The following is a 19,575-nucleotide window of genomic DNA, read 5'->3' on the forward strand; positions in this document are numbered from 1 at the left end:
TATTCCCAAGTTTTCTTGGCGTTATTCCTATGTTCATCGAACTTCTCATTAAAATAAACTATTTTTGCCGTTTTTTATTAAATTATTTAAATTATTCCGGTAGTTTTTATAGCGGGTTTGCAATTCAATATTGTTTGGCTGTCGTGAGAGTTTCCTGTGTAATTTGTCTCTTTCTCGAATTGCATTGACTAGACTGGGTGTTATCCATTCTTTTACTGGTTTGTTTTTTTTTACTTAATCTGATTGTTTTTGTTCTTTTATTTGTGAGTTGTGTCAATTTTTCTATGAAATTGCTAACCATTGCATCGATATTGTCGGTGTTGTAAATATCAGCCCAGTTTTCAACCTGTAAGTTAGCTATTAATCGGTCAAAGTCAGTTACAGTTTTGCTCCATAATTCCCCTGCTACCGCGTTATTTTTTAAGGCTTCACTCAAGTGCAGTGAAACACTGTAATGGTCTGTTATGTTAGTTTTAATAATCACACCACGCTGCAGGTCTCTATTGTTTCCCCCCTCCTTGAAAAATATGTGGTCTATGCAGGTACCATTTCCATTCACTATCCTTGTCGGCTTATTAATGTAGGATTTAAATCCGTTGATATGCAGAGTACTCAAGTTCTCATTTGTTAAACTATTGTTTTCTAAAATTAAAATTTATATCGCCCATTAAAATTACATTGGTACTGTCCTTCATTCTGTTCAAACAAGCGTCTAGACTTGAAATGAAATTATTAATGTTGGTAACTGGAGAGCGATAAATTAAAATTATTGTATATTTGATGCTATCAATTGAACAAGCTATACAGATTGAATTCGATTCTTCGATACCCAAATCAATTATTTCGACATGAAAATTTTTATCAACAAATAAACATATCCCATCACACTCTGAATGTTTACTTTTATTATGTACAACATTATATCCTTCAAGACCGTAAGTGAAATGAGCATCATCCGTAATCCACGTTTCTGATAAGGCAATAATATGAAATTTGAAGTTTATATCCTAAATAATGAACCAATTCTTCAAAGTTTTTATTCAGGCTTCTTATATTGGTATAAAAAATTCAATAGGTTTTTATTGCTTATGTCATGTGGTTCGAATGAGAATAAATCATCTATTTCACTTGTATCATGATAGCCTATGAGATCATCATCACATTCAAGAACTGACATATATTTTTCTATAAGAGTATAATACTATTCTGTAAAATTTATAATAATATTAATTGTAATGAAAAAAACAAAGAAAGTAATTTAATAAGGAAGAAGATAAAAAAATATGTTAAACAGAGCGGGTAAAGTTATTTACCAATCTTGCGACTTCGCGCCGCGCCAACAAGAAAATGGTCTTTCCAACCCATAGAAGGATCCAGAAAACTCAATTTAAAAAATTAAAAAATTAGTGAGAATTTTTCAAACAAAAGAAGCAGGTTTTGATAAACCAAATAACAAGAAATGGGTTCGGAGTTGCATAAATAAGTAAATTGAGTTGAAATGGAGTTTGGAATAAAATAAGCTGATACTGTGATTGTAATAGCAAAAACCATTGAATAACTGTTTCAATCGCCCCCTACAATTATTCTATAATGCATGCATTCACTGAACTGAATCACTCTGATGATATTTCCAGGGTTTGGTACCCAGCTAGAAAATATCACAGACAGCATCAGATTGCTATTTCGGCCTCCACCGCTATCTGAATTGTCACAACCAATATTGCACCTAACACCGATATCTGATTGCAATAACTGAATTCGTACAAACGCAATCTTATCATAATATCATTACAGGAGGTAGTATAACAGATTGGATACTAGTGTAGGCTACAGCTTAGTCATTCTTAACTTCACTGAGAGCGAAAGAAAGAGATAACAATAAACGATAATGAAACGAAAAAGAAGAATTCATTGATAAGTTGTTATTGTAATTGCAGGGTAAAAGGTATCTCTGAACTGCACTGTGAAAACGTTTGTTTTAACTAAAAGCCGTCGGATATTGCAGAAGTCACAATAATGATAGTAATGCCCAGCTTATCAGAGTAATTAATTCACATACATTTGCCTGGCAATCGTTGGATTTAAGAGTTTTCAATTTTAATATCAATATGTTTCTTTACACAGAGTTTTAGAATCATTTTCCGTCTCACCATCGTCTGTGAGACGATTCATCGTCTAAATTGCCTACTGCATATTCCATTTTTCCGTCAGTTGACCGATTTCTTATAATAAATTATTAGAAAAGTTGTAATATATGTTTATATTGTAAATATGGATACGATATAAAGGTACCTCCTTGATAAGTCCGGTGTCCCTGCAAACAGTGTCTCTAGCACTTTCAATGGAGAAAATAATAGATGACATGGCTAAATCTTCACAATATACTGTACTTACTGTACTGGCCCTTCTCATTAGATTGAAAGTTGTATTCATGAGCGAGGTCTACTGTTCGCAGAACTACTAGTTATTATTATTATATGATATACTTAATTTAGTCAAGTGGTGCGCATAAGGACACCTCAAGGATCAAAATTTCAAACGCTCATAACATTTGACACAATGATCGGATCTCATCGTACTACAACTTATCATCAAGGCGGTTCAAAGTCATCTATCATAAGTCAAATTCGGTTGAAAAAAATAAAATTCATCGTTTAACCAGTATTTCAATACATAAAAAAATGACCAATTTCTATATTCAAAGCTATTTCGGTAACCCGTTATAATAAGAAATTACTTATATTGAACTTTAGAGTCTCCCCGTTCTTGGGACCCTAATTCTTCAATAATTTGCCTGACAATGTGAGATCTTGCCAGTCGTGTTTCTTGTACAGTAGATTGATCAAAGAGTGGCTTTTCGGTCTCCTTCCAGAGGCAGTTGCGGCTATGTTTTTGGTTGCTCAGTGATTGTCTGAGTGCACATTTCTCAAATTCCTAAAGTTATTTTATTTTATTCTTTCTTCCGTTGAGAGCATTCAACTATTTATGTATGACTCTTGTTTTTATATCTCAAAGCCTTATAATTTCTTTCTTTATTGTTTTTACTTGATACATTATTAATATTCCATTAGTATATACATTATCATGAATTCGAAGATCAAATTTATTCTTTCGCTCTAAGAGAGTTTTTCCGGACTGCAGCACAGGGAAGCTTCCCTTGCATGAGAGAAATTATAGTCATAAAAATAAAATGTAGTATTTATGAGTATTATTAATTTATTAATATTATCAGTCTAGATTTTAATCATCTTTTGTATACATTGTTTTTTGGCAATAAAATGTTTAGAGTTTTTTTCTAGTTCACTACTGCTGAATAGTCGTTGTAGTTGTATAATGTAAGCTACTACTAAGGAATGTGTATAGTTATTGAGTTAATGACTATTATCTATGACTATGTTATGTTATGAGCTGCGTACATACTTACGCGCTACACGACTAACGCGCGTTTCTCGAACAAAGATTCGGTGATCGAGATCAGAACGTCAGCTTGGCATGTGTTCCATTGTTATCGGCGGGAGCTTGGCCATTTCATTGCGCGAGAACCGGAATCCCGCGACTTGCTTTCACCTAGCTTACTGCTAGTGTTCCGGTTGTGTGTCGCGCTCTGTACGCACCTTTAGACAGTGGTCTGATTGTTGCGCACCCAAAATTATATTCGAAATAAAATCAATGCTTTGTTCAATCAAATGAAATGGTAACATAGCAGATAGAAAAAATTGAGAGTATAAATTTGTTTATCTTATCTCATGTCATTCAAAAAATGTCACTTTTCAAATAGAACGTTTTGTTGAGAACATATAAGTATTTTTAAGTGCCATGCCGCGAGCCACCGGTTGTCAAACGCTGCTACAGAATATGTTTCTGGAAAACTTTTTTATTTTATTGTTCTTGAAATAGAGTTTGATAACTCATTTTCTTCAATTACCCCCACCTGTCTTATCAAATCATTCCAGCACTTTTTTGCGGGCTGATCCATATTTTATGTTCAATTTCCCCTTGAGAATATAATATTCTTGTGAGTGTGTTCTAACATACATTTTCGAAATGTCGTATTCAATTTTCTCACTCTAATTGATAATTGTGTTTCAGTGTTCGCCTTGGGGCTCTCCTAGGATACTTAGTCCCGTTGATGTGAGACACATTCTAGCCAGTCGTTCATCGGAGAACCTGACCCTGTTGGGTTCCCCTGTGAAACGGCGCTATAACCGCAGATCTCTTCGAAGACAACGATCACCTCATATGATATTACAAGATTGTAGTAAAAATGAGGATTCCGAATTAGAAGCTCAAAAATTGTTCAAAGACACTCAGGGAGACTTGAAGAAGAATCTGGAATCTCTGTCACTGAGAGAAAGGTATTTTACTAGGCTACCATATGCATGAAGATACATACTTACATAAGGTAACTGGTGGTAATCAGTGTTAATGATATACTATACAGATTAAGCCCCGGATCAGTAATTAAATCTATTCTAAATCCATAGGTTTAATGGTCGATTAGATTAACAATTATCCTAGAAACCAGAGCTAAGACTTGAGTTGACAAATTAAAAGATTACCGTTTACACATTGTAATTTAGAAGTTTGTTTTTAGATTTTCTGTTTCTTAGTTGATATTGAAATTAGTTTTGTCTTGCCTTAAGAATGTGCTTTTGTCATCTACTGTTTTTAACAGAATATTATCTTACAATTATCTTATAAATGTGGATATTCGACTGATTGATCATTCAGCAATTCCATAACTTGAACTTTTCATAGAATTATGCATTCTATCAACCAATGAGTAGGCCTGCTATTCAATAGGTTCATCCATCTATCATTATCATCCTTCCCTAATGCTTACGTGTGCATCACCCTCAGAAAAAATAACAATGGGTCTATTCTAGCCCAAAAGTGATTAGGAACTCATTAGTACTTTTTAGCTAGTAGTTCTAGCTAGGAATTTCTGTAAAACTCTCAAGCAATGGTATGTTCCATAAGTTAATACTATTATACTATACAGTTGACTCGAATTATAGTATTAACTTGAAAATGACTTAGAATTTGAGAAGATACAAGAAACTAAGAAAGATAATATTCAAGTTCAAAATTCTGAGAACGTTTATAGACGAGAAGTGCATGAAGATGGTCTACGATTCCTTAGTTCAGTCTTTGCTTACCTATAGAACTGTAGGATGGGGAGGTACAAACTACGTGCACCTCGACCCCCTAATAGAAATGCAAAAACTAATAATTAAAATCATCAAGCAGAAGTCACCTCGTTATCTGTCAGACCAGCTCTACAATGAATTCGATGTGATCGACGCAAGACAGATCTACTTCCTAGAAATTATTTGCTGACTAAACAAAAACCCAGAAAGCTTTCAAAACAGAAACCACAGTCATAACACAAGAAATAGAAACATTCTTATCACGAGCTTGGCTAGGAAGGCAACATACCAACAACACTTCAATCACCTAGCACCAAAACCCCACAATTTACTTCCTGCGCACATTTAGATAATAGAAAACTCAAAAAATTAGAAATGCAGTTAAAAATTAGATTAAAACTAATGGAAGACATTTTATACAAAACATATTTTCAAACAATATATGAGCTCACTTACCCAATGTATTTGGACCTCCACTCTGAATCTATTACTACTACACCTGCTTTCCCATAGTTATGTAGGTTAATTTTCGAAAAAAGCATGTTCTCTACCTTTGTAGTAAATTTTTATAAATTCTATTTTTAAATGTTATGTATATTTTATTAATTAGTTTGCTTGTTTGTATCTTCATAGAAATAAATTTATTTATGTATTTTTATTGAATTTGTAATTGCTAGCTCTTATTCAGTCGACCCAGTGTATCTGGATTTTTCTACTACCAATTTTGTTTTTTAATTCAAATTTGTTCTTTCAGAGTTATGAACCTACAGGAAGCAAAAAGCTTGGTGGCTCTTCTCCACTGTAAAGATAATCAATTACTCGAACGAACACTCAATACCATTGCAAATCTTAGCACATTTGCGGCAAATCAGGCGAGTAATATGAATCCTTCAAAATTTCAATTTTCAACCAATTATCGTATTCGTATTAATGGAATTCAAAACTCCATCTACGACTATGCTACAACGTATTCATAGCTTCAAAATTAATGCCAAATCAACTATCTTCCAAAACAGTTGCATTATGAGGCTATTTAGTCACTTCTAATGAGGTTTTTATTAAACATTAACATGGCAGCATAATAAAGCATTTTCCAGAATTCTGAATTTCACAAAACCAATGTTGTGTGCTTTAGAATCAACTGACTTGATTGATCATTATGCAGCAAACCTATTCAATATGTTGCTTTTATTATGTCTTTAAATTTTCAACATCACATGGAAAATGATTCTCATCTCAAATATACCGGCTGATTCAAAAACGACTTTACAAGTTTGAAAATTCATATAAATCTTAATAAACAAGGTACACATCTGGTTTTGGTGTTGTTTTAAAGGAAAACACTCCAAGTTTTGACACCCGCTTGTGCATGGTCGCGCCGCACAAGCGCTAGCGGCAGTTACGTCAAAGATGGCTGCCTTCACTGGACCCGAGCGTGCTAGCTGTGTGTTTTGGTTTGAAAAACGGCATAGTGTACCTTGATATGTTGAAAAAAATTTTGATACCACAGATCGATGAGGATGACCGAGAACGAAATGTTTTCTTTATGAAAGATGGCGCAGCACCACACTATCTGACTGACGTCTGGGATTCTCTTAATGACCGCTTTCCAAATCAGTGGATTGGCCGTAATGCGCCAATTGCATGGCCCCCTCGTTCCCCAGACTAACACCACTGGATTTTTTCTTGTGGGGTTTCATAAAAGATATGGTGTATGTACCTCCTTTGCCAGCCACTCTACCTGAACTTGGAGCAAGGATTTGCGCTGCTGTTGAGCAAGTTACACCTGAAATGCTAGTGCGAGTCTGGGAAGAAATCGACTATCGATGGGATGTCTGCAGGATAACCAACGAAAGTCACATAGAAAATCTCCAGCTTAAGGTAAAAAAACTTGAAGTTTTTTCCTTTAAAGTAACACCAAACCCAAATTCCAAATTCAAATAATAAGATTTATATGAATTTTGAAAGTTGTAAAGTCCTTTTTAAATCAGCCGGTATAAAAATAGTTGTCATCGATTGTACATGCATTTATTTTTGTGTTTCAACCAGTGAGTATGGAATATAATAGAGCTGCCTTCCCGTAGAGTGGAGCGTGCTTGACCCCCCCAACTCTCTGGTTAAATACCTCGTCTTAGCCGTCTCAAGGCTTTATAAGCCTTACGGCTTACTTACAAGCCTTACTTGCAAGGGTTACGGAAATCGTCCATATCTCTAGTACCAATGAAAATATCAAAACAAAATTTTTGTCTTTCTCACATCATTCCCTATAATTAATGTCATACCTTTTCATTTTATCTGTAACTATTTGATAGTTATCAGTGTGCAAGCTGAAATAGTTCGATATTCAGTATTTATATTCTCTTCAAAAGGGTATTATGCAAGCTTTAAATAACAAAATCCTACTAATAGAACTTCTAGTACACAGGAAGACCTTCAAATTTATATAAAATCATACATACTTGATGATCACAGAACAACATATTATGCGTTCAAACGAAACAAAACCAGTGATGGATCACTGTGACTCTGCTCTAAAACTACACTTGACTAATATTATAATTATAGAACTGTAAAAATATCATCTAAACTAGAATTTACCTTTGATATTCCAGTTGTACTCAGTTCCAGAAATATTATGTATTATGATCAGGTCACACTCATTAATTTGATGATTTGGTCTTACTTTATTACACATTGAAATTATTACACTGAACTCATCATTTACAATACACACATAGCTCTATAGCTATATATTATAATACTGTATATATTATTTCTTAATCGTTATTGAGAAATATATTTTCCCTATGGACTCAATAAGCCAATTTATATTATTATACTTGGCTGAATATAAATAAATTTTGAGAATTTTCGGGAGCTGGGTTCCCTTTGTCAATCAACCAGGAAGTGAAGTGGTGTAGATCCGAAATGAAGTAGAATAAAATTAGAAAATGGAATTATAGAATTGAATTGGAATTAAATTTATTTTTATTGAAAATTTATTATATATTTGATAGCTGTGAAATTTCTTATATATGATGGAATTTATTTCAATTTAATTGGACAGTTGGTGTAGAGTTGATAGTTATGGTACTATTGCTGTCTGTTAAGACCAGGACTGGAAGCAGCTCCAAGCACCCAAATAAAAGCCAATTCTTTCTTCTTGACATCTATGGAGGGGTGGAGGGGGCTGTGTTATTATTTTTAAAGGAAGCCCTGTGATTGTTGATCCGGAGGTTTAGGGCAGTGGTGGTTTCACCTATGTAGAAGGCAGGACATATATATATATATATATATATAGCACTTAACAGAAAACACTTAAAAGTTTTATAATATAGTTTGTCAATCAACCAGGAAGTGGTCATCTCTTTTGTTAAGGCTCCCTTGTTTCTCTATTTGTAGGGCCTCTCGTACAATCCTAACCCGAAAATCTTGAATGTTGGCTATTCGTTTTGAATTCTTAAAATTTATTTTGTGACCTGTGTTTTTTCATGGTTGTAAAGGGCTGAAGTGGATTGTTTGTTTTTTATGTTCAATTTGTGTTCCTCTATCCTGGCTGATATTCTTCTATTTGTTTGACCTACATACATCTTGTCACAATTCAGGCAGGGAATACTATAGACACCCTGATTTTCTAGTTCTAATCTAGTTCAATTGTGAGTCTCCTCCAATCCCTCTACCAAACAACTTTTCCAGCAACCACCCACCCTCATTTATAAGCAACCTCCCAACCTCAAGAAAATTCTCAGTAAATGAAAGTTGTGAAATCACAACTCCACCTGTTACCCTACCTTGCAAACGCCCCCGCTGTAAAACCTGTCCTATCACTGATTCTTCCATCTCCTCTACCAGTCCTATCACCTACTACACCCACCAAATCCATCAATCCACTAATTGCATCTCCAAAAACTGCATCTACCTCCTTTCCTGCAACTTCTGTCCTGCCTACTACATAGGTGAAACCACCACTGCCCTAAACCTCCGGATCAACAATCACAGGGCTTCCTTTAAAAATAATACTTCCCTACCCATCCCTACCCATGGCTCTGAGCACAACAAGAACTTTGATCAATGCTTCAAAGTCAAATTCCTTGCCACTCTCCCTCCCACAGCCCCCTCCATAGATGCCAAGACGAAAGAGTTGGGTCTTATTTGGGTGCTTGGAGCTGCTTCCAGACCTGGTCTTAACAGACAGCAATAGTACCATAGCTACCAACTGTTTAATTAAATTGAAATAAATTTCATCATGTCATAATAAATTTCACTGCTATCAAATATATATTAAATTTTCTATAAAAATTAAAAATAAATTCCATTCAAGTTCAATTCTACAATTCCTTTCTCCAATTTTAGTCTAATTCTTTTCTAATTTTAAATCACCTCTTTTCTATCAATTCATAAGCTACACCTTTCCTTATTCATAACCCACTCAACTCTTCAATATCCCGTTTGTAACCGCCCCCTAAATACCCCATAATGTCCCCTGAATCTGTACCTTTTTTTCTCTCCATCCGTCTGCACCGCGTAATCTGTGGTATCTGCTGCTACAATTGACTCTCCGTGCGTACTCTGTGGTCACACGACCGTTGGATTTCAAACTGCAGTCTGCTCGGTTGAGGAAGGGAAATCAGTTCCCGAAAATTTCCCCCATTTCTAATGTAAGTTTTTAGGTGTTTTCAATCTATTTATGTCTTATGTCTCCTGTTTTAATTCATATATATATATATATATATTATATATATATATATTATATATATATATATATATATTAAAACACTTAGAAACTTACATTAGAAATGGGGGAAATTTTCGGGAACTGATTTCCCTTCCTCAACCGAGCAGACTGCAGTTTGAAATCCAACGGTCGTGTGACCACAGTACGCACGGAGAGTCAATTGTAGCAGCAGATACCACAGATTACGCGGTGCAGACGGATGGAGAGAAAAAAAGGTTTTCAAGTGTTTGCAATCTATTCATATCGTGTCTCCTGTTTTAATATATATATATATATATATATATATATATATATATATATATATATATCGGAGACTGTGTCTCCTTTCTCAACCGAGAAGACTCGGTTGAGTCTTATATATATACTATACTATACTATACTATACTATATATACTATATATATATATATAAATTAAAACAGGAGACAAATTTTCGGAAACTAATTTCTAATGTAAGTTTCTATGTGTTTTCAATCTATGTCTTATGTCTCCTGTTTTAATTTATATATATATATATATATATATATAAGTCATGAACAATAGGAAAAAGTGTCTGTAAATGAATATGTCAACTCATTAAATCCATTGTACCATTGATGGTATAGTATGTAATTTTCTACACTCTCTCTTCACTCCAGTAGTACAATGCTCACTCAGCTTACAGTTTCAAGTACTGATGATTTTATTATTTCGGCTCTTCAAAGCATTGGTGTGTTGCTCTGTGACCACAAAGTACGTATTATTATATATCAATGGAAATGTCATTTCATGCACTACAAATTTGATCATAATATTTTTTCGTTGAACGCTTCCATAATTGTTCATAGAATAAAATGGAAGTATATGCAATCGTCAAATATTATACTATTTCGGTTTGTACACGAATAACATGCAAACAGTGGCAGCTGCGATGAAATGCTATGACTTTAATTAATTGTAGATGATAATTTGAGAAAGCAATCAACGTCAATTACGTTTCAATATTCCCATTAGAACTGGAGATTTCAACTGGACAATTTAAGTAACGCTTGCAATATAAAGCCATGAGACGGCTATGGCGAGGCATTTAACCAGAGAGTTGGGGGGTCAAGCACGCTCCTGCTCTGCATTCAGTTATGAGCAAGGCAGCTCTATTACATTCTATACTTACTGGTTTCAACACTGTTTGGAGCATGTTTGGTTAATGATTCATTAATTTTTTCAGGATATGATGAGGGAAGCTGGGTGCTTATATAGACTGCAAAAGCTTCTATCTAGTTCAAGTGTTAGTGTGCAAAATGCCGCAATTAGAGCATTGGGTAACTTAGCTCTCAATGAAGGCAACCAAAAAGAAATGAAGGTAAAAGTTTATCCATTCCATATCTACACTTATCTATTGTAATTTCAAAATAATCCATAGTCCAGGCAAAGAATGCTCAAAAGAAGATATAGAGGCAAATAAATGTTTGGAATACCATTTTTGATCCCACAGCTTTGTTTGGGATACTTGAGCGGTAAACGTATTAAAAGAGGGGATTTGATACACATATTTTTACATTACAGTTTTGTTGGGAGGTGAACATACCAAAAGTTTCAATCCATAACCCTTTTTCTTGAGGTGGTTTACATGCTCATTTCTGGGAAGCAATGTGTCCCACCAATAGGACTGACCATACAAAAGTGGAGCTTACTAAATTTCCTACGACTGATGCAGCAGTTTTAGTGTTATGTGTGAAATCTCCAGTTTCGCAACAATAGATCAGTTGATGAAGAAATTTGGAGGGAATGTTTGAAAAACAATTTTTGACTTTGTAGTTGACATGAGATGAGTCTGATGAGATCGGAAAGATGATCTTTCATTTGGCGTCCACAGCCTGTTTGTTATTGGTGATGCAAGGAACGGGAAATTTTTCAAGTAATGTCATTTCCTCCAATAAATTCATAAAACCATTTAATTCACATGTATTCATCGTGTCATTCATGATCCTACAATTAATATGGCCAAAAATTCCTCTACTTTTTATATGACAAAAGAAAGATGTGGTCTCATTTGCCATTTGCAGCTTGTGCCTGTTATTGAAACTCTTGAATGACAGTATTGCAGATCTTAGAGAATGGCAGGGATTTTGTTTTAAATGCCTTCCTTCAGTTCATGTATTTTTGTAGGACGGTGCACCTTGCCTAAGAAGGATAAGTTCATGACGTCAAATGTGTTAATGCCGTCAAAATATTTTCTGTACGACAGCTTTATCATCTTTCATCTTCCATTTCATTAACTGACCTCCTATAAAAGGATTTATCAAATTATGGGATTTATCCTGTATGGATTTGTCAAATTTATATCACAAGAAAATGTGTGCTATCCTCTTAAACCTCCAACTTGAGGTTTGTAATATTCATTGAATTCCTTAACTGAATATGTACCAATTGACAGCAGCTCCCTTCTCAATAGGATTTTAAATTTCCTCTCTGATAATTATTTTAAGTGAAATTGCTTGGGAGTGGAAGAATTTCGATGGGCCATATAAATAAAAACTGAGCATATGCTCATGAGCATGTAGCATAAGGTTTTGCTCATGAGCATTAGGTAGAAACATAAGCAATTGCTTAATTTTATATGAATATGGTTCACCTTATACTCTTACCTTATGCTTCTGAACTCTGGAGAAAATGCTCACGTATTTTAAAGACTTTTCATCAGCTGATTCGTCTCAATTTGTTTTTATAGTGAAAGGTTAGAATTTGCTACTCATGTAAGCGCTAAATATGCTAGTACAAACACTGCTTGTGTTTGGTCCTCCGCTCTGTTCTCTATCTATGAATTGAGTCGCTCTGTTCTCTATCTATGAATTGAGTTTTAGGTTAATTGAGTTCTTAATTTTGAAATAATTACGTAAAAAATGTCATCTTTATAATAATATTTAGCATAATCTTATAATCGTCTACACTCTCATCTCCTTAGATGCCTATTTCCTATTCTGTGATAGTAGGAAAATAGAAGTAACATATCAACTAGAGGGCTCTGCCCCATTGGAACTCCATTCGATAGGTATATTTTGTATTTATTCTTTTATAGGAATAATGTTTATATATATCATGGTTGGATCTAAAAAGAGTTTTATAGTTCTCAACTATTGGTTGTGATCGTATCTGGTATAGTTTCCTCTTCCTAACACGAATTAGTTGAGCTAATTTACTATGAGCAAAAGGTGAAAAGCTGCTTTAGACTAGACTCACCTTTTCTGAAGCATTTGCTTCAAAAGTTGAGAAAATGCTCTAGTTTATTCATAAAATGTTGAGCATAAGCTTTACTTTTGCGTTTTGCTCACGTTTTATTCTTAGAAAATGAAGCATATGCGCAATATTTTAGAAGTATAAGCAAATTCTCAACTTTATTCATAATATGAATACGTCACCTCAATACTACAACTAGATAACTCAAAAATTTTGTTTTTGGGATATCTATATAAAAATGTTGCGGAATACTTCCTCTTCATGATGCAACAACTAGATATCTCATTTATGCTCTGTGTAGTAAATAAATTAATGAGTGATGTTTTATGTAGATAATTTGAAAAGTGTACTCTCATTGAAAGCTACAACTAGGTATATGAACTTATCTATTTGTTGCATATTTTAGTTCATTACATGATACTGCTACAAGTAGGCATCTCAAGTTACCCACTTTTAGTTCCAGATCCTCCCGTTTCTCTAGCCTGTCATAACTGCACAACTTAGCTATCTCTAACAATATCATATGGCGCGAGACGCGTAAACACATGTAGGCCAACACATCTGTTTATGTTCAACAAGATAAATAATATTGAGTTATCGATTGGGTTGATCAGTTCTCTTTTAACTCTGTTATAATTTGAATAAAATGTGGTTGTGCATAAAGTGCAATGAGTTATACACAGGAAGGAAGATTTTATAATTCACAGCAGTAAATATTGCTTTACAAAACGGCTTGAAGGTAAGTTTTCATTCATATTATTTTCTCATGCTTAAACTTCTATGTTATGATTAATCATTAGGTACTGAGTAATAGCTTTATTGATAGTATTGATATAAAACTTTAAATTTATTCAGTTAACAATCATTTTATTGTGGGATTTTTTATAAGCTTTAGTAGATAATAGTAATTCCACTAATACGAATTGATCTGCTCTAATACCGTACTTAACCTATTCAACTTTTCTTGCACATGATTTTCAATCTCAATTTGTTGAAGTACATCATGATCTTAATTTTATTATTTCATCTTTTGATTATTTTATTTTGGTGATTAACTAATCACTCATGGATCGGTTCTAATTTTTATCAATCATGAATCTTTTTATTCGTAATCATTAAATTAATAATACATTTTTATAAAAATATCAATAATTCTATCAATGTGTATTACTCAACTATCAATCACTGCGTTCTCAAACTATGTAAGTTAAACAGTCCTTTGTTGTATTGTGGAAATGGGAAATATCCTTTGTATTTTAATATGAGATTGATTCTCAATAGCTCTATAATATTATAAGCCAATATTTGAGCTAATAGAATACTAAGCAAACACACTTTACTGTAGGCTAATAATTTAAAACATTCCAATGTGGGTTAGACTTTTTTTTTCAATAATTTTTCAGCTACAACTAGAACAGTTGATTTTAACTGTTACAACTAAAACAGCAGGTACTATCGTAGAGGATTATCATTTATTCAATTTGATTTATTCCATCTTATTGTCTGTAAATTCTGATTGAATTTGAGGTAGACTATTATTTTTATCACACAGCTAGTCCACTATTATATTCCTTGACTCTAAGACACGTCTTATGTAGCCTAGAGTAATTTAGCCTAATATTTACTATTCTCATTTTATTTGTATTCCATAAAAGGTATTATTGAGAAGAGTTTATAGTTGATTCAATTAACTATTAATTTTACATTTCTGAATCAGGAAATACAGTTAACCTAGCAGATGTTACCAGCTCTGACCTGACAACAACATTTTTTATGAATTCTGCAGATGCCATCGATGGACGAGACATTGTATATTATGAACTGCCATTGGATCTTCCCGATAAAAGCACTCATACAGATTGTACCTCATCCAGCACTCCAATTGAAAATTCTGAGGCCCTTGAAGATACAGCTACAACCCACAAGTCACATGATGAGCTAAGTTCTTCAGATCCAGGACTCATACAAGTTGACAATAGTGTTGTATCCTTACTCAAAGAAGACAATCATCTTATCATACAAGATGTTGCCAGTATCAGCTCTGACCTGACAACAACCTATCTTATGGATTCCGCAGATGTCATTGATAGAAAAAAAGCTTCATATCATGTACTGTCATTGGATCTTCCAGATGAAAGCACTCATCCAGATTGTACCTCATCCAGCACTCCAATTGAAAATTCTGAGGCGCTTGAAGATACAGCTACAACCCACAAGTCACATGATGAACTAAATTCATCAGATCCAGAATTCATTCCAGATGAAAATGATGTTGTATCCTCATCTGATGAAGACTATGAGCTCCACAACAAAACTTCCAGACAATCTTCAAGGAATATTGCTTTACAAAATACACCTCATGATGCCCATGTCACAAAGCATCAGCTAACTGGAATAGAGATATTCCCGGAAACAACAGAAAATCCAAGAAAACGACTTTGTAGACCAGAAAATTGGGCAAGAAATCTATGAAAAGAAAAGCGGACCAGAGAGGAGCCTTATGTATCTTCAAGGAATGAAATGATTAAAGAAGTAACAATGAAAACTCCTTGCCCTCCAACTTGCCGTAAAGGATGCTCCAGAAAGATAAGTGAAGAAGAAAGGAAGACAATATTCAACTCTTATTATGCTCTTGCAAACTACAATAGACAACGGGACTTCATCCATAGCAACACAAACATTCACACGAAAGAAAATTCTAGGAGAAGTGTTTCCATCAATTTTTTTCTGCCTGTGATGAATGAAAGAGTTTTGGTGTGCAAGACAATGTTCCTAAATACATTGGGAATCAATAAAGGCGTGGTAGATATTGCAATGAAGAAAAGAACAACTGAAAATACAGGAATGAATGACAAGAGAGGTAAGCACATTAAGAAAAAAACTTGTTTGAATGTATTAGAGAATGTTAAAAGAAACATTCAAAGTTTTCCCACAGTGCCATCACATTACTGCCGGTCATCAACCAACCAACACTATCTGGATCCATCCTTGAACATTACATTGATGCACAGACTTTATTGTGATTCATGTGATTTGAAAGGTAAAGAGAAAGTAGATTTCTCAATGTACAGAAAAGTGTTCAATGAGTACTTCAACTTGGGGTTCCACCGTCCAAAAAAGGACCAGTGTCGTATGTGTGCCCATTATAAAAATGCGCCAGTAGATGAAAGAGAATCCTTGAAGATTGATTATGAAGCTCATTCATCTAACAAGGACAAAGCTCGTGCTGAGAAATTGAAAAACAAAGAAGAGGCTGAGAAGTCTGATGGGACACACATTTCTGCAAATTTTGATTTGCAACAAGTCTTATTAGTTCCCAATGATCCAACAAATAATGCCTTATTCTACAAGAGAAGACTTGCCACTTATAATTTCACTATTTACAATGTAGTGAGCAAACAAGGAGACTGCTTCATGTGGAACGAAGTTGAAGGAGGGCGTGGAATCTGTGAAATAGCTAGTGCACTTCTCATTTATCTCAAATCACTGCCAAATCATACGAAACATGTCACATTTTTTAGTGACAGGTGTGGAGAACAGAATCTCAACAAATTCACAGCATCTATGTTCATGCAAGTGTTATGGATTCCTAACATAGTACAGATTGACATGAAGTTTCTGGTATCAGGGCATAGCGAAATGGAATGTGATTCTATGCATTCCACAATAAACACAGAATTTAAAAGGGTGGGAAAAGTTTCATGGCCTGAAGATTGGAAGCAAATTTTATTGCTCGTGGTGCAAGGAGGAAAGGTGATAAGCCATACATTGTACATGATTTGAGCCGTGAAGACATAATCGATTTCAAAGCTTTTGTCAAAACAAACATGACTATAAGGAAAAAAGATGAGAACTCCACTGCATTCAATTGGCAGAAAATTTGTTGGATGAGATTCAAGAAGGAGAGTCCAATCATTTTGGAGTTCAAAGAGACTTTTGATGGAGACTTCAAACGAGCTAATTTTAATAAAAGAACTCGTAGGTCAGTGCAAGGCCCATTGCAGCGGTTGCATCCTGATTCAATTCAGATATCTGAACAAAAATATGAAGATTTGATTTCATTGTTCTCCATGAAGCCTCCAGCATTAGGCAATGTGTACAAATCTTTTCATCTTTCACTGCCACATCAAAATGGAGAAGACATAAATCAAATTGATTCTGATGGCCCTTACAGTGAGACAGAGTAATTTTGAAAATTTTTCAGAACACAAATATATTTTTTGAAGCTACTAAACTCTTTGTACTTTCTTATCAGTTTGTTTTATTCTAAATTGTTATCTGTTGCTTCCAAGTCTCATTTGTGATTTTTACTGTTTTTCCAAGAAAGCTACTCTATTTCACATTGAATGAAAAAGTACTTCTACTCAAAGACTTAAATTTAGACTTAGACTAAGATTTAGAGACTGAAATTTAGCCTTGGATTTTCAGATTTGGATCATGGAAAGACTTAAATATTCCAGGGTTTTTTCCATAAAATAGTTTATTGAGGCCTACCAATATTTTTTTCTCGTATTCACACTTTTTGACTATGTATAAAGGTTTAATAAAATATTTTGAAATATTCATCATAAAACGATTTTTATTTTAATCAGCCAAGTAACTTAGCCCAATTACAACTCAGAAGTTGTATGACCCAATTACTTGCTGACTCTATGACTCTATGATAGCCATTTATTTTTTTCGATGCATTGTTAGTTGATAACGATCGTGAATTTTATTTGAGATGGTCGGAAGTAATTAACCTGTTGAATTTTATAGAACAAATCAATCTATTCAATTGAAGACTATAACCATTTCAACCAGAGGAATATGTCTATTACTGTATTGAAATCATATGTCTCAGTGGATTTTTTTGTTACATGGCTTACTTATTTCGAAGTGATTTTATTGTAGCCTATGTACCAGAAGAATGTCTTTATAAAATTAAAACTATTATTGTATTGAAACGTATTTCTCAGTGGAATTTTTTAGGTTCTATTGAATACTTATTTTGAAATTTTACGTTTCTTGTATGATTGTGATGATGAAATGATGGTTGCAGGATATCATCCCAGTACTGCTGTCATTTATTTTGCATCGGCACAAATGCGTTGATGCACAAGTCAATTATGTGCTGTTTACACTGACCAATATTGCCGTGTTGTCAGCCTGGCATGAGGAGTTCTACTCAGTTCTGCACAACTTGTTTCGAATGATTGATGACGAAAAACCTCAACTGAAGCTTCAAGCACTGAAATTACTCATCAACCTAGCCTGCAACGAAGATATGGTGCCGAGTCTCCTGGCTGCTCAGGTATTTAAAATCTTTCTCCATTACTAATTGAAATGATGAATCAATTTTTCATATAGCCTATTGTATTAATGTTACCTAACCTGTCAACATCTCAACAAAACTCTCCAATTGTTGCTCTTACATCTTAGTCCAGTATAATGGTCATTTGTCAGGAAACAGTCCCGATAGAATTTTTTTCATTGGTTTGATAAGTATTTTGGGGCACTGAATCCGAATCTGAAATTTGCTGACACACCAGAGGACTGCTTCACCCCTAAAAACACCCGAAACCCCCAAATTTTTGGGATTTTTTTTTCAATTTTTCCATTTTATTTCGAAAACGTCGGTTTCTTTCAAGAAAAAGCATTCTCTTTTTTCCAATCGTATTAATGAATCCTGAAACTACAAGGAAACTAGATCATTAACAGCATTCTACATGCCTTTGTGAATCGTTGGTGACTGTCCAATACAAAAAAAATCAGTCTATGAAGATCAAGACCTTATAATACATCGACTGCTCACTTTTCGTCTACTGATAAGATCCTTATAGTTAGTTTGAGTCATTTTCTAAGGCCAATATAAAGTGTACAATTTATAAATTTGTTTTTCACACATTATCAGGATCATTACAATTATAATAAGCACATTATAATGATATTACTTCAATAATAATTATTATAATTTGGTGTATGCAAATGAAAAAGGTAGCCAAACAACAAGAATAAAAAGAAGAATAATTATCTCAGTTTTGGAAGAAATTAAGTTTTTCTGTAATTTCAATTAGTTTCTCAAGCCTTTCATTTTTTCAAGCCTCTTCTTCCAGCAGAGCATTGAGACAAAAACCATCAGGGTGGTTAATATTGAATAAAAAGAATATAATAATTCTTAAAACAGGCAGGAAATGTACAAATGATTCTCAAAGGTTCACTGTAGAGGATCCAATGGATAAACAGTTGAATTTTTCAATCAAGTATAATATTCATAGAACATGAAACATGACTCAAGTAATTATTATACTGGCTTGGTGAAAATTATGGAAAAAGCTTAATATTTCTTTTACTAGGATAATTTGACAGTAGGTTTCATTGGGGATCCTATTCGATTAAAAAGAGCTACTTCAATTTCAGAAAAAAGAATTCAATTTCACAAAATTCGAAGAATTCTATTTTACAAAATATCATTGTATTATTAGTTACACTTGAATAA

General features: G+C 33.9%; 1 protein-coding gene across 1 annotated transcript in view; it reads left to right on the forward strand.

Moving 5' to 3' along the window:
• LOC111045931 overlaps positions 1 to 19,575 on the forward strand; it is a 110,814-nt gene that overhangs the window by 84,962 nt on the left and 6,277 nt on the right. The window contains exons 4-7 of the mRNA XM_039441876.1: positions 4,090 to 4,355; positions 5,905 to 6,022; positions 11,089 to 11,223; positions 18,139 to 18,390. Of these exons, the coding sequence (XP_039297810.1) occupies positions 4,090 to 4,355; positions 5,905 to 6,022; positions 11,089 to 11,223; positions 18,139 to 18,390 (771 nt within the window). The remainder of the gene's footprint in view (positions 1 to 4,089; positions 4,356 to 5,904; positions 6,023 to 11,088; positions 11,224 to 18,138; positions 18,391 to 19,575) is intronic.

This window comes from Nilaparvata lugens, chromosome X (assembly GCF_014356525.2).
Source record: "Nilaparvata lugens isolate BPH chromosome X, ASM1435652v1, whole genome shotgun sequence".
Lineage (NCBI taxonomy): Eukaryota > Metazoa > Arthropoda > Insecta > Hemiptera > Delphacidae > Nilaparvata > Nilaparvata lugens.